This window comes from Lissotriton vulgaris, chromosome 6 (assembly GCF_964263255.1).
Source record: "Lissotriton vulgaris chromosome 6, aLisVul1.2, whole genome shotgun sequence".
NCBI classification, from domain to species: domain Eukaryota; kingdom Metazoa; phylum Chordata; class Amphibia; order Caudata; family Salamandridae; genus Lissotriton; species Lissotriton vulgaris.
Genome location: NC_141694.1, coordinates 1,112,789,377 through 1,112,812,359, shown reverse-complemented (window position 1 = coordinate 1,112,812,359; position 22,983 = coordinate 1,112,789,377). Strand labels below are relative to the sequence as shown.

The 22,983-nt window shown below is 47.3% G+C and overlaps 1 protein-coding gene across 2 annotated transcripts in view; it reads right to left on the bottom strand.

The window, feature by feature from the left end:
• Positions 1 to 22,983, bottom strand: part of ATL2 (atlastin GTPase 2) — an 837,115-nt gene that overhangs the window by 241,128 nt on the left and 573,004 nt on the right. For both annotated transcript variants that reach the window (XM_086927189.1, XM_086927190.1), the window contains exon 7: positions 16,125 to 16,217. In XM_086927189.1, the coding sequence (XP_086783315.1) occupies positions 16,125 to 16,217 (93 nt within the window). The remainder of the gene's footprint in view (positions 1 to 16,124; positions 16,218 to 22,983) is intronic.

Genomic DNA, 22,983 nt, shown 5'->3' with positions numbered 1-22,983 from the left:
CAGGGCACAGAATCCAAGTGGTGTCTCCAGTAGCCTCATTTACCCAGGCCTATTTATAGAGCCGAGCCGGATGACAATGGGATGTCTGTGCAAATCTTAGTGAGGAAGTCCATTTCGAGGAGGGCTTCTGCATTGGGGAGGGGCAGGTGAAGAGAGAAGACTGCGTAAGTGGCCGTGGAGTTCATGGCCCTGGCGTGTTCGGCTGCCAGGCTGCCATGCTCACTGGTTTGCATGCTTGTTTTGCACACCACTGCAGTAGCCAAAAAGTTTGGGTAGCCAACCTGGTTACCTTGGAAGCAGTGGGTCAGGCAGCAGCAGTATCCAGGTAGCAGCGGCATCCAGGTAGTGGTAGCAGGCAGCCCACTCAAAAAGAAGGCTCTGGTGTGACTTGCAGCTGTCTTGAAATATGATGGAAGTGCTCATATTTGGGACTTCCCTACAGAAGAGGAGGAGCAGCCCCAAGAACGTTGCAGCATTTATTGCAGCCTATTCTAGGAGCTGCTAAATTGAAAAATATCAAGTATTAACTTGCACACTGAACAGCAGTAAAGACCGTACTGATTACGTAAAAGGAAGATCTGTGATGCAGTAAACAAGTCTAGCACCCCTACTGATTAACAGATATGTCATCCAGAATTATGTCCAATCTTCAAACAAAACCGTTAACAGATCTACTTTGCCAAATTCCTCCAGAAAGTTTGTGTCAAAAGAACTACTTTGGTTACGCTTTTCTGGTGGATAAGTAACCGCTTGTGGATGTCTCACCTTTTGAATGGCCGCAATACACATCATTCACTGAACCTTTTCTACTCAGCTCTACCACTTCGACGAGGATTTCCTACTGCAAGTGCTCCACTCGAGATTACACGTGACGTCATTGGAGCCATAAGACTACCTCTTCAACGTGCTGACGTCAGTTCCACTTATTTTGTACGTGCCTTCGAGGCACCATCCTTGGCGACTTTGCTTTGAGCAGCCAGTCATCCAGATGGGGACAAAACCGAATCCCCGACCTTATAAGATGTGCTGCCACCACCGCCATCACCTTTGTGAGAACCTGAGGTGCAGAAGTAAGGCAGAAAGGAAGGACAGTAAACTGGTATTGTTGAGACCCAACCGTAAAACGAAGACACTTCCGATGGAACTTCAGGACGGGAATGTGAAAATATGAATTCTGTAAAAATCGATCAACACCATCCAGTCTTCCTTCTCCAGCGCAAGAAAAACCGGAGCCAGGGTAAACATTTTGAATTTCTCCTGTTTGAGGAAAAAATTCAAAACTCTAAGGTCGAGGATCGGCTGTAAATGACCGTTCTTTTTTGGGAATGAGGAAGTACCGGGAGTAGCATCCTGGACCCCTTTCCTGCTTCAGAACCACCTTGATCACACTTTTGCAACAATGACAGAACGCAGCAGAGGATGCTCTTCTGAGTAAAATCCCTGACGGGGAGGGAAAGAAGTGCGGGAATCCCGGAAGGGTAGGGCATGCCCATTCTCTACAATGTTCAATACCCAGAGTCCACAGTAACAGACCTCCAATGCTACAGAAAGTGGGACACCCGTCCCTAGGATGGTGAACCAGCTGAAGGGGCAGAAGAGGAGGAAGAGACAAGCTGTCGCGCAGCACCCTAAAGACAACCTCTGCACTTTCCTTTGTAGGATCTGTTCAAGGGATTTGTCTGCTGTTGCTTTGGCTGTTGCCTGGCACGAAAGGACATGTTTATTACAAAGCCATGAAACTTGCCCAACTACCTAAAGCTCCTGGGTTGAAACTGAAGCACCAAAGACCTCACTGTGGCTTTATTGTCCTTAAAGCGCTGCAGTGCCGAATCCTCCTTAGCCCCAAACAGGTGAGATCCATTGGAAGGCAAATCCAGCAATGTGACCTGGACATCAAGTGAGAATCCAGAACCACGCTAAGATGTGTGCCTCCTACTCACTACAGACTATCCCATCGTCCTGGCTACTGAATCAACCGTGTCTAGACCAGATTGTATCAATTGTCGGGCAGCAGCTTGGACATCCGACAACACACCTGAGAAATGCCCTTGTACCTCCTCTGGCAACTTCAGGACAACCTCCCTGGCTGAGTCCATAAGGGCATGGAGGTAGCAACACAAAAGGCATGAGGCATTGGTGGACTCTTGGGCCATACTCCCCGAAGAGAACACCTTTGCCGATTGCTCCATGCACTCGGACTTCCCATCGGCTGGCGCAGATAGTAAAGAACCTGCAGACAGCCTCGAAGAGCACAAAGCCTAGACCACCACGCTTAACGGCGAAGGATGGGTGGACAGGAAAACAGGATCCCGAGGGGACACCTTGTACCTCCTAGCCACTGCCCTGGAGACCGCTAGAGTAGACATTAGCTTCTGCCAGACAGAGGGTGGGCTCAGTCAATGCCTCATTGAAGTGAAGTAAAGGCTCTGAAATGGTGGAAGGGAAATTGAGCACCTCCGTCAGAATATTAGACCTCAACTCTAAGTCGGCAGCCTTTCTGATTACAGCATGATAAGGGGTCACCTCCTGCGTCAGCAAGCCTTTTGGTGATTAAAGCTCTCACTCAGGAGAAGGGTCCAGACCACTGGCTTCCTGCAAACCCTCAAAATCCAGATCAGGATCTACAGTTTCTCCTGCCTCTGCCCCTCCATCTTCCTCTTAGTACTCTTCTTCCTCCAAGTACTCTTTTTCCTCCAACAGCCTCTGAGCCTCTCTCCGAGACCTTATCCACAAAACCGGCGTCTGTGGCACCAGACGCTGCGCCGGCAACTTTGGGATCGGCGTCAAATGGAGGTCCACAGGAACAGGAGTTCGAAGCCGGCCGAGGTAGTCTGCGCCGGTTCCGAACCAGACGGCGCTGGAGATTCGCCATCTAGAAGAGCTCGACCCTTCATGAACTGCACCTGTGTTGAGAATCTCCGCGTCGGAAGAGGCCAAATCCCTGGAGCCATCAGCATGAGTTCTGCCCTGGAAAGTGAGGAGGAATGCTTCCCAGATAATATGTTAACAAACCCATGGGGCACCAAAGGAGTATGCAATTCCTTTAAGGTGGGGAAAGAAGGAGGCTAGGTTGGTCAGTGGAATGTGGGTGTCTCCCAATTTGATAAAAAGACCATCATAGGGTGCCTGCCAGGCATTGCAGCGCCAGCCTGACAAGGAGCAAGCCCTATGATTAAGCAGGACACCCAAATGGGTGTGTGAGGGCTCCACTTCCCAAATTGGGAGACACTCTGACTCCACTACTGAGTAAGGGTGTTGACCAACCTAGCCTCCTTTTCCCACCCTACAGGAACTGTATACACCTTTGGTGCTACATTGCATTTATTGGGGCTTGAATGCTGGACCTATATGCACCCCTTCTCCCTCATTTGTATTGAGAATGGACCCATGGGGTCAACATGCGCACCAGTAGAGTTTGCCGCTCTTGCGAACAAGCCAAACATTGCATTAAAAAAAAGCGACAAACCCTATCCCGGAGCAGGGAAAGCAGGATACATCAGATCAGGCATCACAGGCTCTGGAGCTGTTCGGTGAGGCACTGTATTCGGCTCCAGTTGCGGTGCTGGAGAATTCGGAGCCAGAGGTAGTTTGGATGACCTCTGCAATGGAGGAGGCGTTGGCTCTCTCGGAGCTGGAGGAGTCTGTGCTCTAGGACACAGGGCTGGACTCACCCCCAGTGACAGAGTCCGAGATCTCATCCCTGCGAGGAGTTTCTGGGAATAGGGGAAACCGACTTCAGAGATGCAAACTTCGTAGAACGACGCAGAGAACCATGGTACCGCTTCTTGTGTTTCTTGGAAGACCTCGAAGTGTGCAGAGTCGTCGACTTGGAGCGGGTCCTTGATCTCCTAGGAGCTCTCTTCTGCTTCTTCGCCTTAGCCATGAGTAATTTGGCATCCCTCTCCTTCAGCGCCTTTGGATTCATGTGCTTGCAGGAAGTGCATGCCCCAACGTCAAGGTCCGATGTGTGACACCACAAACAATCTCATGGGGTCAGTGACTGACATTTGGCCCCCACATTCTCTCCATGACTTGAAACTGGACTTCCTTAGAGTAGCCAACTTCATCCAGCAACACAGTTGCAACACTAGCAACAAAGAAACTCCCAGAAATGGAGAGCCTGGGGAAAAAAAGGTTACGCGTAGACAGCACGGAAAAAAGGGAACCGACGTCCGCATGCTGATGGCTCCGATGAAGTCCTGTGAAGTCATGAATGGAGCAGTTCCTTTGTGATGTCCTCAACATGGGAGACCTAAGGAGAAAAGTTTCTGTGGAATGCTGCACATTGGAGTAATTCAAAAGGATGAGGAATCAACAGGCAGGTGTATCAATCAGAAATGTGAATATATGAAACATCCAATACTGGAGACTAATACTGTCCAGTAAAGTGCTGAAAGGGGAAATCAATGTGTCAGAAAGGAACAATGATCTATAATTGCAGCAGTTTTAAATAATCATTGCTTTCAAAATCCCTATCATTTGGTGAGTAATAATAAATGCATATAAAAACTGATCTATAAACACATCACCTACTAATATGAAAATTAATGAACAACATTTACAATTCAGTGCCATGGGGAAATGTATACTAACAAATGCACCAGCTGGACATGGAGAGGAATAGTAATTTGATTATGGCATAAGAAACATTTAGGGAATAGCATCACAAAGAAAACTCTTAAGCAGAACCCATGCATTATTATGAAGTTAGCATTACATTCCTCTCTATATTGCTTGAAAGAAAATTCTCACCAGTGTGCTACATAATGAAGAAGTAAACAAGCAACTGATCGAGAAAGAACATGGGCCGTAAGAACACCGTGCAGGGAGGCAATACCCATAAAATGAGTCCACAACCATAAAATCCACTTGGATTCTATGGGTACAAATGTTACTCCTTAGGACATGTCAGCTCGAAGAAATGGACAATATATTGGGTGAGATCTTCACTACCAGGTTCCACAGGATCACTGGCTTCACTGCCACCCGGTCCCTTGGAACCAAGAAAAATGGGTCTGATTGTGACGTTCACTCACATTGCTGTTAGGAGCTGTGATATGCAGGGCATTGTTGAACACTGCCTAATTTCCTTCAGCTAAAGGGTGAGGTGTAGGATTATGCATCTGTTTGGGACCTGCACAGACAAAACAAAAAGTGTGGCACACTAGCTTCCAGGACCTATATGTGATCACATGATTAAGACTGGGATAATTGAAAACTTAAATCTGGGTATGACAGTCCAACTGCTGCTTAATTGAAAAGATTTGGATGTTGTTGGTTGTCTTAAATAAAATATAGCATCTCCCATGTTCAACAGTACCTCAATTTTATTTAAATTCAAAGTACAGGCTATTAAAAATAATTAAATAGGAAATTCGGATGAGGCTTCCTAATGTCCCATGAAAAGAAATCTATATCTTTGAAGAAATCTATATCTTTGGTGCAAGATCTAGGTTGCAACTACAATATCCCAATGGAGTAACAAATCTGGAGGCAATACGCTGTTTCAATCTCCTATTGGTTTTATTAAGGTAACAAGGGTCATGTTGGAGGGCCAGAAAAAGAAGCTACTTACCTTCGGAAACCCTTGTAGCTAGATGGAGATAAGGCATTACCAAAGATAACTTGTTCATCTGACAGATTTCTAGCCACAGATTCCTTAGCTTAGAATAGGCACTCAAGCAATACTACCCCTGAAGTGGGTCTGAAAATAGATTCAGACCAGGAATTCCCAGAGGACCGAACGGGCACTGTCCAGGCAGTAGTACTTGATAAACGTGTGCAGAGATGCCCATATCGCAGCCTGACAGATGTCTAGAACAGGGACCCCACAGGCTAACAGTGGTCACAGATTTAGCTCTGGCAGAAGGAGCCTACAAGGCCTCAGGTCCTTTATCGCCAGTGCGTAGCAGATTTGAATGCAGAGTACAATCCAACTGGAACTGGGCAGTTTCTGCACGCTTTCCTTTTTCTTCACTCCGGCAAACCTGGTGTTCTTTGGTACAATCAATGTAGAGTAATAAGGTGCTTTTGGGTCCAGGTGATGGAGTCTAGCTCCTTTTTGGAAGGGTTAGGCGGAGTAAATATGGTCAGCAGTGTGATGTCTGGCCCATGTGGAAAGGAGTTATAACTTGGCGGAAATAAGAAATGTGTTCACAAAACCAGTTTGTCTGGGACAAAGGTGGTGTATTAGAGGGTACAGAGTGCTTGTAACGTGCTAATCCACCTGGCCAATGTAATCGGCACTAGAAAGACTGGCTATTAGACAGAGGGCAGCTATGCATAGGCTCGAAGGCAGGACACATACATTTCAAAACCAAGTCAGGTCTCAGCTGGGGCAGGATGAATCCTTTAACCCCTTCGATGCTCATGACGAGCTCAGCTCGTCATGAGGCACAGTGCTCCTGTGCTCATGACGAGCTGAGCTCGTCATGACCACACCCGTTTTTATTATGGCCCAGCACAGGAGAGGGATATCATCAGCAGGGATGTGGTTAAGGAAATATGTATTGGAGTCTCTACAGGTGACTAACAGGGAGGGCTGATCTGCCTACTTCAAAAAAGCTAATGTGGATGAAAAGATACCCTATAACTGTGCCCAAAGAAGGCTGGCAATAGAACAAACGCCACCTCGGACAAAGGTGCAGAGAGGGGAATCATTATTTTTAGTAGTGCATCAAGCCAGAAACTTGTCTCAATGGTAAGGGTGACCTGCTTGGTTGTGGTACACCTGTCTACCAGAATGAATTGGCGGACTTCTGAAGGGAGGGAAAAGACTGTCAGTTGCTGATCAATTAACATGTATGAAGGAAGAGCGATCGCAGGTTTGGGTGCTGGAACCTACTCAGCTGCTGTGACAAGACATCCTCCCGAAAGGGCAGCCTGATTGGAGGACCAATGCTCATGGTCAGGAGTTTGAGGTATCATACTCTATGTCCAATCCGGAGCCAAAAGAATGACAAGCTCGGTGGTTCCTGATCATCTTGAGAACTTTTATTAAACCTGACCAGGTTTCCTACATCCCATGGTTGAAATATATAAAAGATTTTATGTATGATTTAGGAAACCATGAATAGGAGGATGAGGAGCGGAACTTTACACTCTTGGTTACTAGAAAAGATTTTTAAAAAGAGTATGACTTTTAGAGTCATGCAGATTCTCTGCAGAAATAGGGAGGCCAACAGTCCAGCTCAATCAACTGACACTTACTACATATGACATGCAACCATACCTAAAATACATGGAGGAAATACAGGATAGATTTGTCCTGACCAGATTTAGGTTTGGTATCTTCCACCATATAACATCTTTTCCCATAATGAACGATTGGGCTAAAACAGTAAGTGTCCATGTGATGACGTGTCAGTCCAATCTAAAATTCATGTGGTTCTTTTTGTAAACTTAGTACAAAGAAAGATATGGATATTACCAATTTTAAAGATATTGGGTTGTAGACAATTCCAGCCTGCACTATTGTTTTTGCAATTTTTACAGAACTAGGATTTTACCAGGTCTATAGCATGATTTTGAAGGAATCATTGGATGCAGAAAAACTATGATAATACATTTTAAAAATGCATGTTTTTAGGAGTCAGAATAAAATTTGCAGTTTGATCTGATCACTGTATATAATAATTTATAAATGTGTGTTTTTACTATATATGAAATGTGTAGGATGATTCATACTGGTTTTTATTGTTTCTGCTTTTATGATTTATTAAAAATAAATAAATAAATTGAATAAAGCATATTGAATTGAGAACTCTCCAGAAGTTGTATCGGTGGGGAGGAGTACAGGAGGCCTAAGTCCACTCAAGGCGAAATGCATCTGCGTGAGAGGCGCCTTGGAAACACCAGCGTGCAGATATGCTGACAGTGCACGTTCTCAGCAGTAGTTAATGGATCTACCCAAGGTTCTTCCCAGTCGCAGAAAACACCTTAAAACACCTCTGGGTGAAGAACCCAGTTATGATTCTCAAGACATCTATGGTTGAGTTCCTCTTCCCTGGTGTTCAGAGATCCTGGCAGGTTCTACAACCAGCAATGTCCTGGCGATCCAGCGATCTCCAGAGATGCACGGCATCTTGACAAACGGTCACCTCCCTGCTTATTGTAGTCCCACATAAAAGTGATGCGGTTCGCTAACACCCAAGCGAACCTTCCTTTGATGGAAAGAAGAAAGGCTTAAAATGCCAGGCAAATCTCTTACACTCAAACAGGTTGCTGTCAAGCTGAGACGATGCCAGAGACCAGAATCCTCTGACCTCCACCTTTCCAAGATGGCAACCCCAACACAGGAGTGACGCATCTGTCACAATTCAGTTCTTAGTGAGGAAGGAAAGGGGTCTGCCGCTGACCCAATCGCGGTTTGTCAGCCACTGCTGCAGATCTTTAACAGTTCCCTCTGATATTTAGACATTTATTTATTATTTAGAGATATTTAGGTAGGAGAGATTCCCCTAATGTAGAATCCACTGGGACTTCCGGTCTCACTGCAGAACCCGCATATGCCAGTGGGCATGCGCTACAAGCAGAATGCAGGAGGCCATGAGAGCCAGAAGCCTCAGTCTCACCAAAAATTAGGATAGAAGCTGAAACATCAGAATTATAGCCTGAATATCTTGGGCTCGCAACTCCTGGGAATAGACACACAACAGCAAGGAACTCTTCAGCATCGTCAAAGAGCTCTCCAACCCCAGTACCGGAAGCAACGATATCACTCCCTCACAAGACCTCTGCGACGCACTCGCCTCGTTCTTCCACAGCAAGATCGCAGACATACACAACAGCTTCGGAGCACAAACCACGCACCCAACCACAGAACCTACGCCCCCCACCACCACCCTCCGCGCCTGGACCCCGGTCAGCACCGAAGACACCATCCACACGATGAACACCATCCACTCCGGATCACCATCCGACCCATGCCCCCACCACGTCATCAACAAGGCCGACTCCGTCATCGCACCCAAACTCCGAGACATCATCAACTGCTCCTTCAACACCGCCACCTTCCCGGAAAGCTGGAAGCATGCCGAACTCAGCGCCCTCCTGAAGAAACCATCAGCAGACCCCACCGAGCTCAAGAACTACCGCCTCATCTCGCTCCTCCCGTTTCCTGCCAAAGTCGTCGAGAAGACCGTCAACCGACAGCTTGCCGCCTTCCTCAAGACGAACGGATCCCTCGACCACTCGCAGTCCAGCTTCCGAGCCAACCACAGCACCGAGACCGCCCTCATCGCAGCCACTGACGACATCCGAGCCCTGCTCGACAACGGGGAAACAGCGGCCCTCATCCTCCTGTATCTCTCCGAAGCGTTCGACACGGTCTGCCACCGCAACCTAGTTCAACACCTCAGCAACATCGGAATCCAAGAGAAGGCACTGGAGTGGATCATCTCGTTCTTCGCCGGGAGAACCCAGACAGTCCGCCTCCCCCCGTTCAGATCCAAGGCCACCGAAGTCATCTGCGGCGTACCACAAGGATCATCACTCATCCCCACCCTCTTCAACGTCTACATGAGCCCCCTTGCAACCATCGCACGCCAACACAACCTCATCTCCTACGCCGACGACACCCAGCTGATCCTCTCCCTCACCAACGACCCAGCCACCGCCAGAACAAACCTACACGAAGGGATGAAAGACGTAGCCGAGTGGATGATGAACAGCCACCTGAAACTGAACTCAGACAAGACTGAAGTTCTCATCCTTGAACCATCACCCTCTGCCTGGGACGACTCCTGGTGTCCCCCTGCCCTGGGCAGCGCACCTAAACCAACAGACCACGCACGCAACCTGAGCTTCATCCTGGACTCCTCCCTCTCGATGACCAGACAAGTCAACGCCGTCTCATCGTGTTTCAACATCCTACACATGCTCCGAAAGATCTTCCGCTGGATCCCCACCGAAACCAGGAAGACTGTCATCCAGGCACTCGTCACCAGCCGACTGGACGACGGAAACACCCTCTACACCGGAACCACAGCCAAACTACAGAAAAGACTCCAACGCATTCAGAACGCCTCCGCACGACTCATCCTGGACATCCCCCGTCACAGCCACATCTCTGGACACGAGAGACCTGCACTGGCTCCCCGTCAGCTAGAGAATCACGTTCCGACTCCTCACCCACGCACACAAGGCCCTCCACGACCTGGGCCCCAGGTACCTCAACAACCGCCTGACCTTCTACACTCCCACCCGCCAGCTATGATCGACCAACCACTCCCTCACCACCGTTCCGCGCATCCGGAGAGCCACCATGGGAGGAAGATCCTTCTCCTACCTAGCGGCCAAGACTTGGAACTCCCTCCCCATCCACCTCCATCTTACCCAAGACCACCTCTCCTTCAGGAAGCAACTGAAGACCTGGCTGTTCGAGCAGTAGCGGACCCCCACCCCCCAAGCGCCTTGAGACCCTCCGGGTGAGTAGCGCGCTATACAAATTTCTTGATTGATTGACACAAAATTACACTGCGTCCAGAATAGCTTCAATGTAAAGGGAGCTTCTGAGAGGGAGGGAGGTATGACTGCCGTGTTGATAGTGAACCCCAGTGAATGCAGGAGGTCCGCCATAGTCTGGAGGTAGGAGACAACTGACTGGGGTGAGCCCGCCTTCAACAGCCAGTCTTATAGGTGGGGAAGACTAGAACCCCTGTCTTCCGCAGAAGGGCTGTAACCACCATCACCATCTCCTCTGTGAACATCCAAGGTACTTTGGTAAAGCCGAAAGGGAGCACAGGGAACTGAAAGTGTTCGGTAATGCCTGTGGGACTGGTCTGGTATATGAAAATAGGTGTCCTGCAAGTCCAATGCTGCCATCCAGTCTCCAGAGCAGACCAGACCCGTGCTAACAAGAGCATCCTGAATTCCTCCTTCAGGAAGAAGTTGAGAAGGCGCAGACTAATATAAGTTGGAGGACTCCATCGTTTTTGGGCACTGGAAAGTAAGGGGAATAGCAACCACAACCTACTTCTGATGTCTGCATCCTCTCAATGGCTTCTTTGGCCAAGAGAGCCTGCAGGGAGAGGTGGTCCTCCATCAGCCAGTCTGAGGATGGTGGAAGGGGCAATGGGGTTTCAGTGGATGGAAGGGTATAACCCCAATGAACAATTTAAAGCATCCATTCGTCTGATGGTCTGGAATGCCAGCAGGGCAGTGTGAGAAGTTGGCCTGATATGCAGTGCTCACTATTCTAGTGATCACTATGCATCAGTCTAAACGACCCTTATGATGATTGGTTGTAAGTCAACCTTAGACCAGCTATCCTAGTAGCGTGGATACGAGCAGTCTTCGGGCTAAATTCTAGAGGGCGTGTTAAGCCAGCTGTTATACCATCACATATACCCCTTGAACACCAAGTGAAAGGACACCACACAAGTGTTATGAAAATAAACAGTGTATTTATTAGAATCACAACAGCCCTGTATTCTTTATGAGGACAGGGTACTAAGCACACAACAAAACTCTTAGGAAAATACTTCAAGTTGCACAATCTACACAAATGCCCGAGGGCACGGAAAGTTTAGTGTTCTCGGGCGAACCCGATAAGGTAAGTCGGAAGCGACAGAGACTCTGGACCCTTTGATAAGGAGGCTATGCGGGCACCGAAATGCCGAAGTTACCTAGCCCAGGGGCTGCGGCTGCATAAGTCTTGTACAGACGTCGGGAGTCTTCGCTGACGAACCAGGAGCCGGAAGGAAGGAGTTGCTGGCCGGCGACCAGTGGAGATAGTTCGTAGGGATCCAAGCCTGGATCAGAGATGGAGGACACCTGAAAGCAGAGGGGACCAAGTTCGTTACTACTAGCCAGTAGTCAGAGGGTACCAAGAGGGCACCGGATGATCGTCACCTCGACTAGGTGAGTGGGCGACGCAAGGCTCTGCAGTCTCACGGACCGGGAGGCGTTGTCAGCGACCAGGATGGAGGTGCGAGCTGTCCCACGAAGGTTGATGCTGTCGGCGTCGCTGGACCCAGGATTGGGGCAACAAGCCTTGGCAATTTCAGGGCCACGTGGTGGACCTAAAATGGCGTCTTGAGTGGACCAGGAGGGTCCGGGGTGCTCCTCTCTCAGAAGGGAGCAAAGGCCAGTCTGGAGCAACCAGACCAGCAGCGTTGTTGTCGGGCGTCGTCGAGAAGGCCACAAGCCAGCGGGCTAGTAGACAGACGTGATGAGCAGCAAAAAGCAGAAGGGCCCCACGCAGATCGTGGAGATGCTGGGAGGCTGCACTTCGGTGCAGGAGCTGCTCAGGGTCGGGGCTTCTCGGACCCCAGAGCACTCACCAGAGGATCCCTCGGTGGTCGTGCTGGTTTAGAAATCGTGCAGGTTCTGATGATGGCCGGTCCCTCGAGGTCTCGTCGCACCCACGGATCTCAGCTGAGCTGACGATGTGGGTAGAGGTCAGAGGTGCCAGGGAAGCCGGTTCTCGTCGAGCTGGGCAGTCTGATTCCTTGAGGAAGGACGTGCAGCAAACCGCAGAGTTCTTAGATGGTGCCTGCGGATGCAGGGTGACTACTCCTTAGTCACAAGGGAGAAATCTTGAGAAGAAGTCTTGATTTCCTTTCGTAGAAAGTAGTTTCAGGATTCAAAGATCTAATTTGGAAGGGTCCCTGCTCCTGCCTTTATCCTAAAGAAAGGGGTGGGTACGCGACTAGGTCCTGCCCTAGGGGTGGGACCAGGAAGGGGGTGGTTACACCCCTCTCCCATGCCGGACTTTCCCCCAGGTCAGAGGCTGGGTGCCCCTGGAACTGGTTCTAGCCGGCAGATGCGTATTGAGCACCGGGGTGCCACTCCGCAGTCACCTTCCTGTAAAGCCCTGCCTACCCAGGATACACAAAACCCTGTCTGGGATGGTGCGAGCACCGCCCCGGACAGGAAACCCTTTGTCCAAGGTCTCCTCGCTGGAAGGACTCCCAGCAGCAGGAGGTCAGACTCGTGTCTGTGGTGGCAGCATCCATTTTGTGGAGCTGAGGCTTCAGTTAAATTTAACCGGGGTTCACAGTTACGTACATGTCGTGTCCCTCTAGAAGGGTGGAATGCTAACCCCATCGCCAGCATTGGTGAGGGGTCAGTATCCCGATTCGTATGACACCTTACTCGACATGTCTGGATAACGCGATACCGAAGTTATCAATATGGTACGCGTTATCATGGAACAGCCATTGGGTCTTGGTTCCGCAAGCTGCAACCGGGCTCGGCTCGTGCCAGAGCCCAATTCACACGATTCCACGCACTCTGCCTTCAGGATTGTCAAGGCCTGCCATAGGAGTGGCTGATAGGAATTCGGGTGTCCATTTGAGGGTTAGATATAGGTATACTATATCTAAAGCAAAGGGCGAATACGCCACGTTGCCCCAGCTGTCGTGCAGCCAGTTGTGTCAGATTTAGATGGCCATCCAGGGGTGGCATAATACATGCTTCAGCCCCTGGTAGGCCCTGGGTACACCGATGCCCTGAGTTACAGGGTCTGACAAGGTGGCCCAGTTCCAATTGGGTAATGCACCTAAGGTACACATATCAATTTAGCGAGAGAACAGCTAGGCTGTGGGTCTGATTGGCAGGCCCACAGCCAGAGAAAGTCGTAAACCAGTGAAACAAAAGCAAAAAATCTGGGTGATCATAGGATTGCAGACCCTACTCTCCTACAGGCAGGTGGTGCATGATCCCGCAACCGACCAGCTATCTGTGATGAGAGGGCAAACTAAAGGCATTTGGAAGCTGCCGGGGAGGGACTCTGCGGTGAGGGTAATGAGGCATGTTGGGTTCACAGACCGCAGTGCAATGCTGGCGGAAGAGAATCCTCTTGCCGGAGGTGTCCAGCTTCTTAGATTCCCTATCTGGTGGTGTGGTTGGTAACAAATAGTGTTGACTTTGGATGTGAAGACCTAGACCACTAGGCTCTCTGGAGTGGGGTGCTGGGCGAGGAAAGCTGGGTCCCCAGGAGCTGGCAGCAGGCAATTGTCCTGTGTACAGGAGCCCCTGTGCAGGGCTTTTCCCATGCCCCATGTAGGACTTTAGTGAAGGCGTTATTAAAAGGCAGTAGAGGTTTTGTGGGGGGTGACTTCCAGCTGAAGCACCACTATCAAAAAAATATTCTAACTGCCACAGAGGGCAGCGTAAAGGCCAGGATTGCAGCCGCCATCCTCACCACCACAGCTAATTAAGCCCTTGCCTCCATGGTCATACTAGGAGGAGAGACGAAGCCAGAATCTAGGGAGGTGTCCAAACCACTAGCATCTGCCAGTTACTCGAACCAGTTATCTTCAGGCTCTTCTACGGAGTTAGGGTAGCCATAAGGACCCTCAGAACACCCCGCCCAATCAAATTCCCTACAAGGTCTATCAAAAAAGAATAGGCTCAGACTCAGAAGGTCGAGTTCTGACTGGCACCGGAGACGATGACTAGCAAAGCCGGTCCAGCTCCATATCGGAGTCAGGTATAACTATGAGCTCAGCACCGTCGGGAATGACTTCACTGGAACAGGTTTCGGGGAAGGTTGAAATCTCACTACTGGAGCTGATCCGGATCAAAGGATGGACCCAAAGCATCCAACTCACGTCGAGGACAGACCCGCTGGAAGGAATCCAGTGGGGGTACCTGCTTAACCCATAAGGTCCAAGGCACACCAGAGGGGTTGGCCCTCCCAAATATGAGGGGCATGGCTTAAAAAAAACTCAACTTGACGGGCATCACTCCGGCTCCAATAATTCAGGGAGGTGCAGATCAGATACAGATTGTGTCCGATGTGTGGAAGCAGAGCCTATATCTGTGGCTTTGTTTCCACGCTTCGTCTGAAAGCTGATATTTTAGATTTTTTGTGCAACTTAACCAATGTCTGAGTGCGAGGTACAGCTCTGGGACTGGGACCTGGAGACAACTGGCATTGGGCAATGAGACAGAAGCTTCAAGTAATGCTCCGGAAATGCAAGGCAGTCAGGAAAGGCTTTGAAGTCTAGATCCAGGTACAGGCACCAGAGGCAACCAGGAAGGGGTCGGTCAAAGATATTGGTCTGTATCCAGAACAAAAGGTTTTAAACCCCACAGGTTTTTTAGGGGAAATTCTTATGTATACTGGGAGCAAAAAGCTCAAAAAGGGTCTACAAAACGTTGAAAAAAATAGCCCCCCCCCTCAAAAGGACTGAGGTAGCCATCTCTAGATCTGCGCTTATGATGCCGAAATAAAAGAATTGATGTAAGCGTTGTGGTGTCGGCTATGCCGGCACCAAGCACGTCACATCCGGCATGGATGCAGTCAAGGAACCGATCAAAGCCACCTACCAGCACAGAAGAGGTACTGCTCATGAATTTCCAGATCCAGTCTGACGGCTCGGGAATATTCTAAGTTAAGCCATCAGTGGCTACAACTTTCTATCAGAAAACATTCCTTACATTTAAGGAACATGGAATGCTGCTGAAGTTCATGAGACACTTATCTTTGTTGACATATGGCAAGAAATCTAGCATCGAGCAAAAAATGTCCAGATGTGTGGGATTCCAATAAATGGTGCTATGGACTTCATAGACTATGGACCCACGCAAAATCCTGGCCATGGAGAACATTTACTTGTGTTGCTAAGAGAAGGGTGCATATTCCCCAAGATCTGTAGGGATGCATACCTCAGACTGGACAAGTCAGAGCAATAGAGCATTGTTTGGAACCAGCAGCAGGCTTTTGGTAGCGTGACATGTGGGAGGAGGGTAGAGAATTGTGCTTCATTCTTCACTCCATTAACCAAACAAAAGAAAAAGCACTAGAGGGTGTGGAGTTTGAAGAGCAGCACCTACACGGTCAAAAGTAGCAGAGTTAAAATGTTTTGTTGGTGCAATTTCTAGTGCATACAAAATAAGCTATAGTTCATATATAGATCTACTGTCACAACAGAACTTTTAGGACGAACTATAGTGTGAAGATGGAGTCCAATGTCCATCTGAGTAACTACAGCAATAATTTGTAAGCATTTCAACACACCTCTTCCAAACAGGGGCCCTGGTGAAACAAAAATAAGCATATCTCAATTAAGCTTTGTACCAAAGAAAATATTAAAACACAATGCATGAATAGTCTCACCACCAGTTCACACACAAGACTCACAAAACTGAAATTACGTTAATCCATCATTTACCTGCAACCGCTTTTCCAAAAACTTGCTTCCTCCTTCCAAACCATATGGATGCTCATAAGGATAGCTCCAATCTCTTATTAAGAACATCAATGTCTACATGAGGAGAAAACAAATCAGTATTTTAATTTTGTACAAACGCTAACCGAGACTTACAATGTCCTGCTTTTGCACCTCAAAAAAATCAATCCTGTTATTTATTACTAAACTTCTGGTATTATGTATGCTGGCCCTTTCACTATAGATAGAGAGCCACTGAGCAGACAGAAAACATTCCCAAAACATCTACAATACTTTTTTTCAAATCTTTAAAAAAATAGAGATGTAACCTTATATAGGCACATCAAATTTATCATTAAAGTGTAACAGACATTATTTGCTCCATTCAAAGCACAAGCAAAACTCCTTTGATTTTTGCTTTGTCATGTGACTGGTCATTGTTATTTGAAAAGCATAAGCCAACATATTAATGAACATAAATTGGGTGGGTTGGTGAGGTCAGAATCAATATGTGCCTCCATCCACTGATACTTGTATACACGTTATGCCAGAGCTTTGGGATTTCATCCTGGAGGACTTTAAAGACCAACCGTGCTCCTGGTCTAAGAAATCTGTGAACTGTGCACACCACTGTAATTTACATTTGTGTCATTGTGTGGATGGGTGTGTGGGGAGGGGGTGAGGATGCTCTGTGTTGAATACTAGATACTTCCACAACACTGGATAGTTTTATCAACATTGCAAATTACTTAGAAACTTTGCATTCTAGCAGAAGATACAATAGTATACATGATTTAAATCAGTTTGCATGTCGATACACTTCTATATTACCAACCCAGTATTTTAGAAAAGTGGGTTCCTGTTGAAGTAACCCCCCACTAGACTACTGATGCACTTTGACTTGATGTGCCCTGTGTCACTTCCAAATCAGGCTCCCAGGGCCTGTGTTCTTTCCCAAAATTGTACCTTGTACCCCCAATTGGCACCTCTCTGGCTACATACAAGTCTCTTGTAAAAGGTACCAAGGGTACTGTGGCCAGGGAAGGCTTCTAAGGGCTGCAGCACATCCTGTGCCACCCTTAGAGGCCACATACACATATATATACATACATATATACACATATCCTAACACTTCCTTTGCCACAAGATGCTTGTGGCATCGAAACGCGTAGATCACTCGCTACAATACAAATAAGATCGCAATAAATATCCTGTTGTGGAAATCCAGAAGGAGTGAGCCCCAATTCTTTGGTTAATTCAAAGGAAGTGTTTGGATACGTAACGGCTTGGTTCTGCCGTAGGGAGAGGCACCCATAACTAGCGCTTAATGACCTGGGAAACTTGAACCGTCGTGTGGATATATACACATATATACACATACATATACAAATACATACATATACATACATACATATACATACATATACATACATACATATACATACATATACATACTGTAGGAAGGTGGATATCTGACTATGGTTGCCCCCAACTTTTTGACTGGTGTTTTGCTGGTTTTTCGACTTAGTTGACCTGGGGCCCTGCTATTCAGGACCCCAGGCCCACTGCTCTCTCTGTAAAATGGATTCCATGTACTATAGGTACATATCTAATTGGATACTGAGTCACCATGTCAGCCCCTGTACAGTGTACCTTAGGTACCCAGGGCATAGGTGCACCCAGGGCCTACCAGGGGCTGAAGCATGTATTATGCCACCTCTGACTAGCCATCTAAACAGACACAACTGGCTGCACGACAGCTGGGGCAAGGCGGTGTAATCAACCTTTGCTTTAGATATAGTATCCCTATATCTAACCCTAAAATGGACACATATATTCCCATCAGTCACTCCTATGGCAGGCCTTATCAATCCTGAAGGCAGAGTGCTTGGAATTATGTGAGATGGTGCTCTGGCAAGAGCTGAGCCCGTTTGCAGCTTGCGGAGCCAAGTCCTAATAGCTGTTCCATGATAACGCATACCATATACTCTTAAGTGCATTATGAACCTCGCGGTCAAATGCTAACTTTGGTACTGCATTATCAAAACATGTCGAGTAAGGTGTCATACAAATTGGAATACTACCCCCTCGCCAATTCTGGCGACGGGGGTAGCATTCCACCCTCCTAGAGGGACACGACATGTATGCAACTGTGAACCCTGGTTAAAGTTAACTCGAGCCTCAGCATCACAAAATGGATGCTGCCACCACAGACACAAGTCTGACCTCCTGCTGCTGGGAGTCCTTCCAGCGAGGGAGGCTTGGACAAAGGGTTTCCTGCCTTGGGAGGTGCTAGCACCACCCCAGACAGGATCTTGTGTATTAGGTAGGACAGGGCTCAAAGGAATGAGACATGCCTGGGGCACACAAGGTGCCCTGTGCATACACCGGTCTAAACCAGTTCCTGGGGCACTCCAGCCCCAGAGCTGGCGCAAGACCGGACAAAGGAAAGGGGGTGTAACCACCCCGCTTCCTGGTCCCACCCAGAGGAGGGACCTAGTCGTAGTGCAGCCCGCTTTAGCTGAATAAAAGGTAGGAGCTGGTCCCATTCCAGTTTAGATTAATCTTGACAACTTCCACAAAGAAACTCTTGACCTTCGACCTCCTGAACACCAGAAGACTGAAGAATCTCCCCTATGGTCAGGGAGTGACCATCCTGCCTTGCGGGCACCATCAAGCTCCTGTGCGGTTTGCTGCAGAGTCCTTCCATCCAGGAATCCGACGACCCAGCTCGACAAGACCCGGACCTCCAGACCTCTGACCTCTACCCACATCCACAGCACAGCTGGGACCAGTGGGTGCGACGAGCAAGGTGGAGACGGCCATCTTGAGAAACCTGCACAGCGCTTCCAGCACGACCGCCGAAGGATCCTCGAGTGAGTGCACCAGGGTCTGAGAAGCCCTACACTGACGCAGCTCCTGCACCAAAGACCAGCCCCCCAGCATCCACGAGATCTGCGTGGGGCCCTTTTGCCTGGTTGCTGTATCTCCTGTTGTCTGGTCACTTGCAGGCTGGCCAGTGACCTCCGAGACAACGATCCGAAGATTTCACCACTGCTAGTCTGGTCCCCCAGACTGGCCTTTGCTTCCTTGTAAAGGAGAAGCACCCGGACCCTCCTGGTCCTCATCAGACGGCATCTTTGTTCCACCGCGTGGCTTGCATTTGCCAAGGCCTACTGTCCAGATCGACGATCCGACACCGCCAACAGCAGCAGACTACGTGGGACAGCTCGTGCCTCCAGCCTGGTCGTGAACAGCTCCTGGTCCGCACAGCTACAGAGAGAAGCGACCCTTCTTCCACCTGAACGCGGCGACAGCATCAGGTTCCCTCCTGGTTCCAGCACCGTCACTGGCTAGTGACGGAGACTCTGTCCCTTTCCTTTTCAGGACTTCTTCCTTCCCAGTTCCATCCTTGGAACCACCGGATTCCTCCACCTGGCCGCCTGCCAGAAACTTCTTGTTTCAGGCATCACCGGGATCAACGCAGCAAACCCGACACTACTTCAGCCCTATGCACCCGCAGCCTGTGGGTTAGGTAACTAAAGCTCCTAGGTGCTGAAGTCTGTGTTCACTATCCTAGTGTTCAGGTCCACTGTTGTTTTCCCTCCATCCAGCCGGGTTCGTCCGGAATCCGTAACTTTCTAAACTGTAAGATCCATAGACGTTGGTACGCATCCCGCGTGAGAGTTCCCACTCTGCACGCGAGTCCCGTGGGCCTCCTGCTCCTTACTTACCTAGTGTGTAGCGTAGTCCCAGCGATCCTCCAGCCTCTGGATCTCCTTACAGTATTTTCCTTCCTCGCATTCCATTGTTTTGAGTATATGGTTTGTCGTGCCCCTAAGGCACTTGAGTAAATATTGTGCGAACTCGTATTTCCTTTTTAGTATTGTCATGTGCTTAGCCCTCTGACCTCATAAAGAGTTCAGAGGTGTATGTTAGTTAATAAATATCTGTTTATTTTCATAACAACCTGTGTGGTGTCCTTTCATTTGGTATTCAAGGGGTTATATGTGGTAAAAAGGCTGGCTTCCATAACTGTGGGACACCTTTTTGTTCCACATCGCAGCACTGCTTTCTTTGATTGCATTTGCCGCAATATATTTCATTTTTCACTGTTTTTTCTTAGCGCTCTTGCTTTTAATCCTCAATCTTTTCCACATTCATCCTTCTTTCCAACCTCAAACCAGGAAACGCAATTTTCCAAAATTTTTCTCATGTTAATGTTGGGCCATCCGAACCTCTTGACAAAAACACGTACTGATGCCAAAATCCATTTAAAAAGCAGTTTATTTAAACCCAATGCATTTCAGGCCTCTTGGGGCCTTTCGTCAGGGGTAACTGAAAGTACAAAATAAATCCATTAAGATTCCATCCACCCGTTTAAAACCACAATATCATGTACTTCAATGATTATTATCCAGATTAACATTATGTAATTGTGTTAAAAATAAGCATCAAACAAGTTCCACACGAGAATTCATTCTTACATAAACCCGAGTTAATACATTGCTGCCTTCCTGAGTTGCACTCCCTGTATTTTATGGGACCAACTGTTTGCTCTCTTAATCAATAACTGTCCATCTTTAAATATAACCTTTTCACTGGTTCCCGTTATAAAGCCCTTTTTAAACATTTCCTGGCTTACCTGCTGTTAAAACAGCGTGCTCACTCCAGCTCAGAACAAAATAATCTCTCTTGCATCCTCTCAGTTTAAAAGCGTGGCTTTCACTCCTCTCTCCTTGAATTCCCCACTTAGTGCAACTCTAATTATCACCTGTGAAATGCTAAACCTCGCCCATTCCCAACTGATTACTCACATTCCCATAGTGCACCATAAATCTAAACGAACTTATACACTGGAATATTTTTCTGTGAACAATGATAAATCATGATTACATAACATTATTTGGCACTGCTATGACATTGCAATTATCATGAAGTACTTTCAAGTCTTCTTTAAAATGTGCTTTATAAATGAAAGATTTTCCGCCTGGCTTGAAGGTGGTCACATGCATTTTTTCCAAAAGTTCACTGTTTTGTTCGGGTGCTGTTTACCCCGGGGGCTAAATTTTGTAAAACATCACATACATGAAGGGGCAGCACTCCAATATTTACTCAGTTTTAATTATCCATTTTTAATTGACGCAGTCCTTTTAATCCATCGCGTGCACACGTGACGTGCTCAGCCCATACTGCACGTAATAATCTGAACACCATAACTGTGGGACACCTTTTTGTTCCACATCGCAGCACTGCTTTCTTTGATTGCATTTGCCGCAATATATTTCATTTTTCACTGTTTTTTCTTAGCGCTCTTGCTTTTAATCCTCAATCTTTTCCACATTCATCCTTCTTTCCAACCTCAAACCAGGAAACGCAATTTTCCAAAATTTTTCTCATGTTAATGTTGGGCCATCCGAACCTCTTGACAAAAACACGTACTGATGCCAAAATCCATTTAAAAAGCAGTTTATTTAAACCCAATGCATTTCAGGCCTCTTGGGGCCTTTCGTCAGGGGTAACTGAAAGTACAAAATAAATCCATTAAGATTCCATCCACCCGTTTAAAACCACAATATCATGTACTTCAATGATTATTATCCAGATTAACATTATGTAATTGTGTTAAAAATAAGCATCAAACAAGTTCCACACGAGAATTCATTCTTACATAAACCCGAGTTAATACATTGCTGCCTTCCTGAGTTGCACTCCCTGTATTTTATGGGACCAACTGTTTGCTCTCTTAATCAATAACTGTCCATCTTTAAATATAACCTTTTCACTGGTTCCCGTTATAAAGCCCTTTTTAAACATTTCCTGGCTTACCTGCTGTTAAAACAGCGTGCTCACTCCAGCTCAGAACAAAATAATCTCTCTTGCATCCTCTCAGTTTAAAAGCGTGGCTTTCACTCCTCTCTCCTTGAATTCCCCACTTAGTGCAACTCTAATTATCACCTGTGAAATGCTAAACCTCGCCCATTCCCAACTGATTACTCACATTCCCATAGTGCACCATAAATCTAAACGAACTTATACACTGGAATATTTTTCTGTGAACAATGATAAATCATGATTACATAACATTATTTGGCACTGCTATGACATTGCAATTATCATGAAGTACTTTCAAGTCTTCTTTAAAATGTGCTTTATAAATGAAACAGGAAATGTTTAAAAAGGGCTTTATAACGGGAACCAGTGAAAAGGTTATATTTAAAGATGGACAGTTATTGATTAAGAGAGCAAACAGTTGGTCCCATAAAATACAGGGAGTGCAACTCAGGAAGGCAGCAATGTATTAACTCGGGTTTATGTAAGAATGAATTCTCGTGTGGAACTTGTTTGATGCTTATTTTTAACACAATTACATAATGTTAATCTGGATAATAATCATTGAAGTACATGATATTGTGGTTTTAAACGGGTGGATGGAATCTTAATGGATTTATTTTGTACTTTCAGTTACCCCTGACGAAAGGCCCCAAGAGGCCTGAAATGCATTGGGTTTAAATAAACTGCTTTTTAAATGGATTTTGGCATCAGTACGTGTTTTTGTCAAGAGGTTCGGATGGCCCAACATTAACATGAGAAAAATTTTGGAAAATTGCGTTTCCTGGTTTGAGGTTGGAAAGAAGGATGAATGTGGAAAAGATTGAGGATTAAAAGCAAGAGCGCTAAGAAAAAACAGTGAAAAATGAAATATATTGCGGCAAATGCAATCAAAGAAAGCAGTGCTGCGATGTGGAACAAAAAGGTGTCCCACAGTTATGGTGTTCAGATTATTACGTGCAGTATGGGCTGAGCACGTCACGTGTGCACGCGATGGATTAAAAGGACTGCGTCAATTAAAAATGGATAA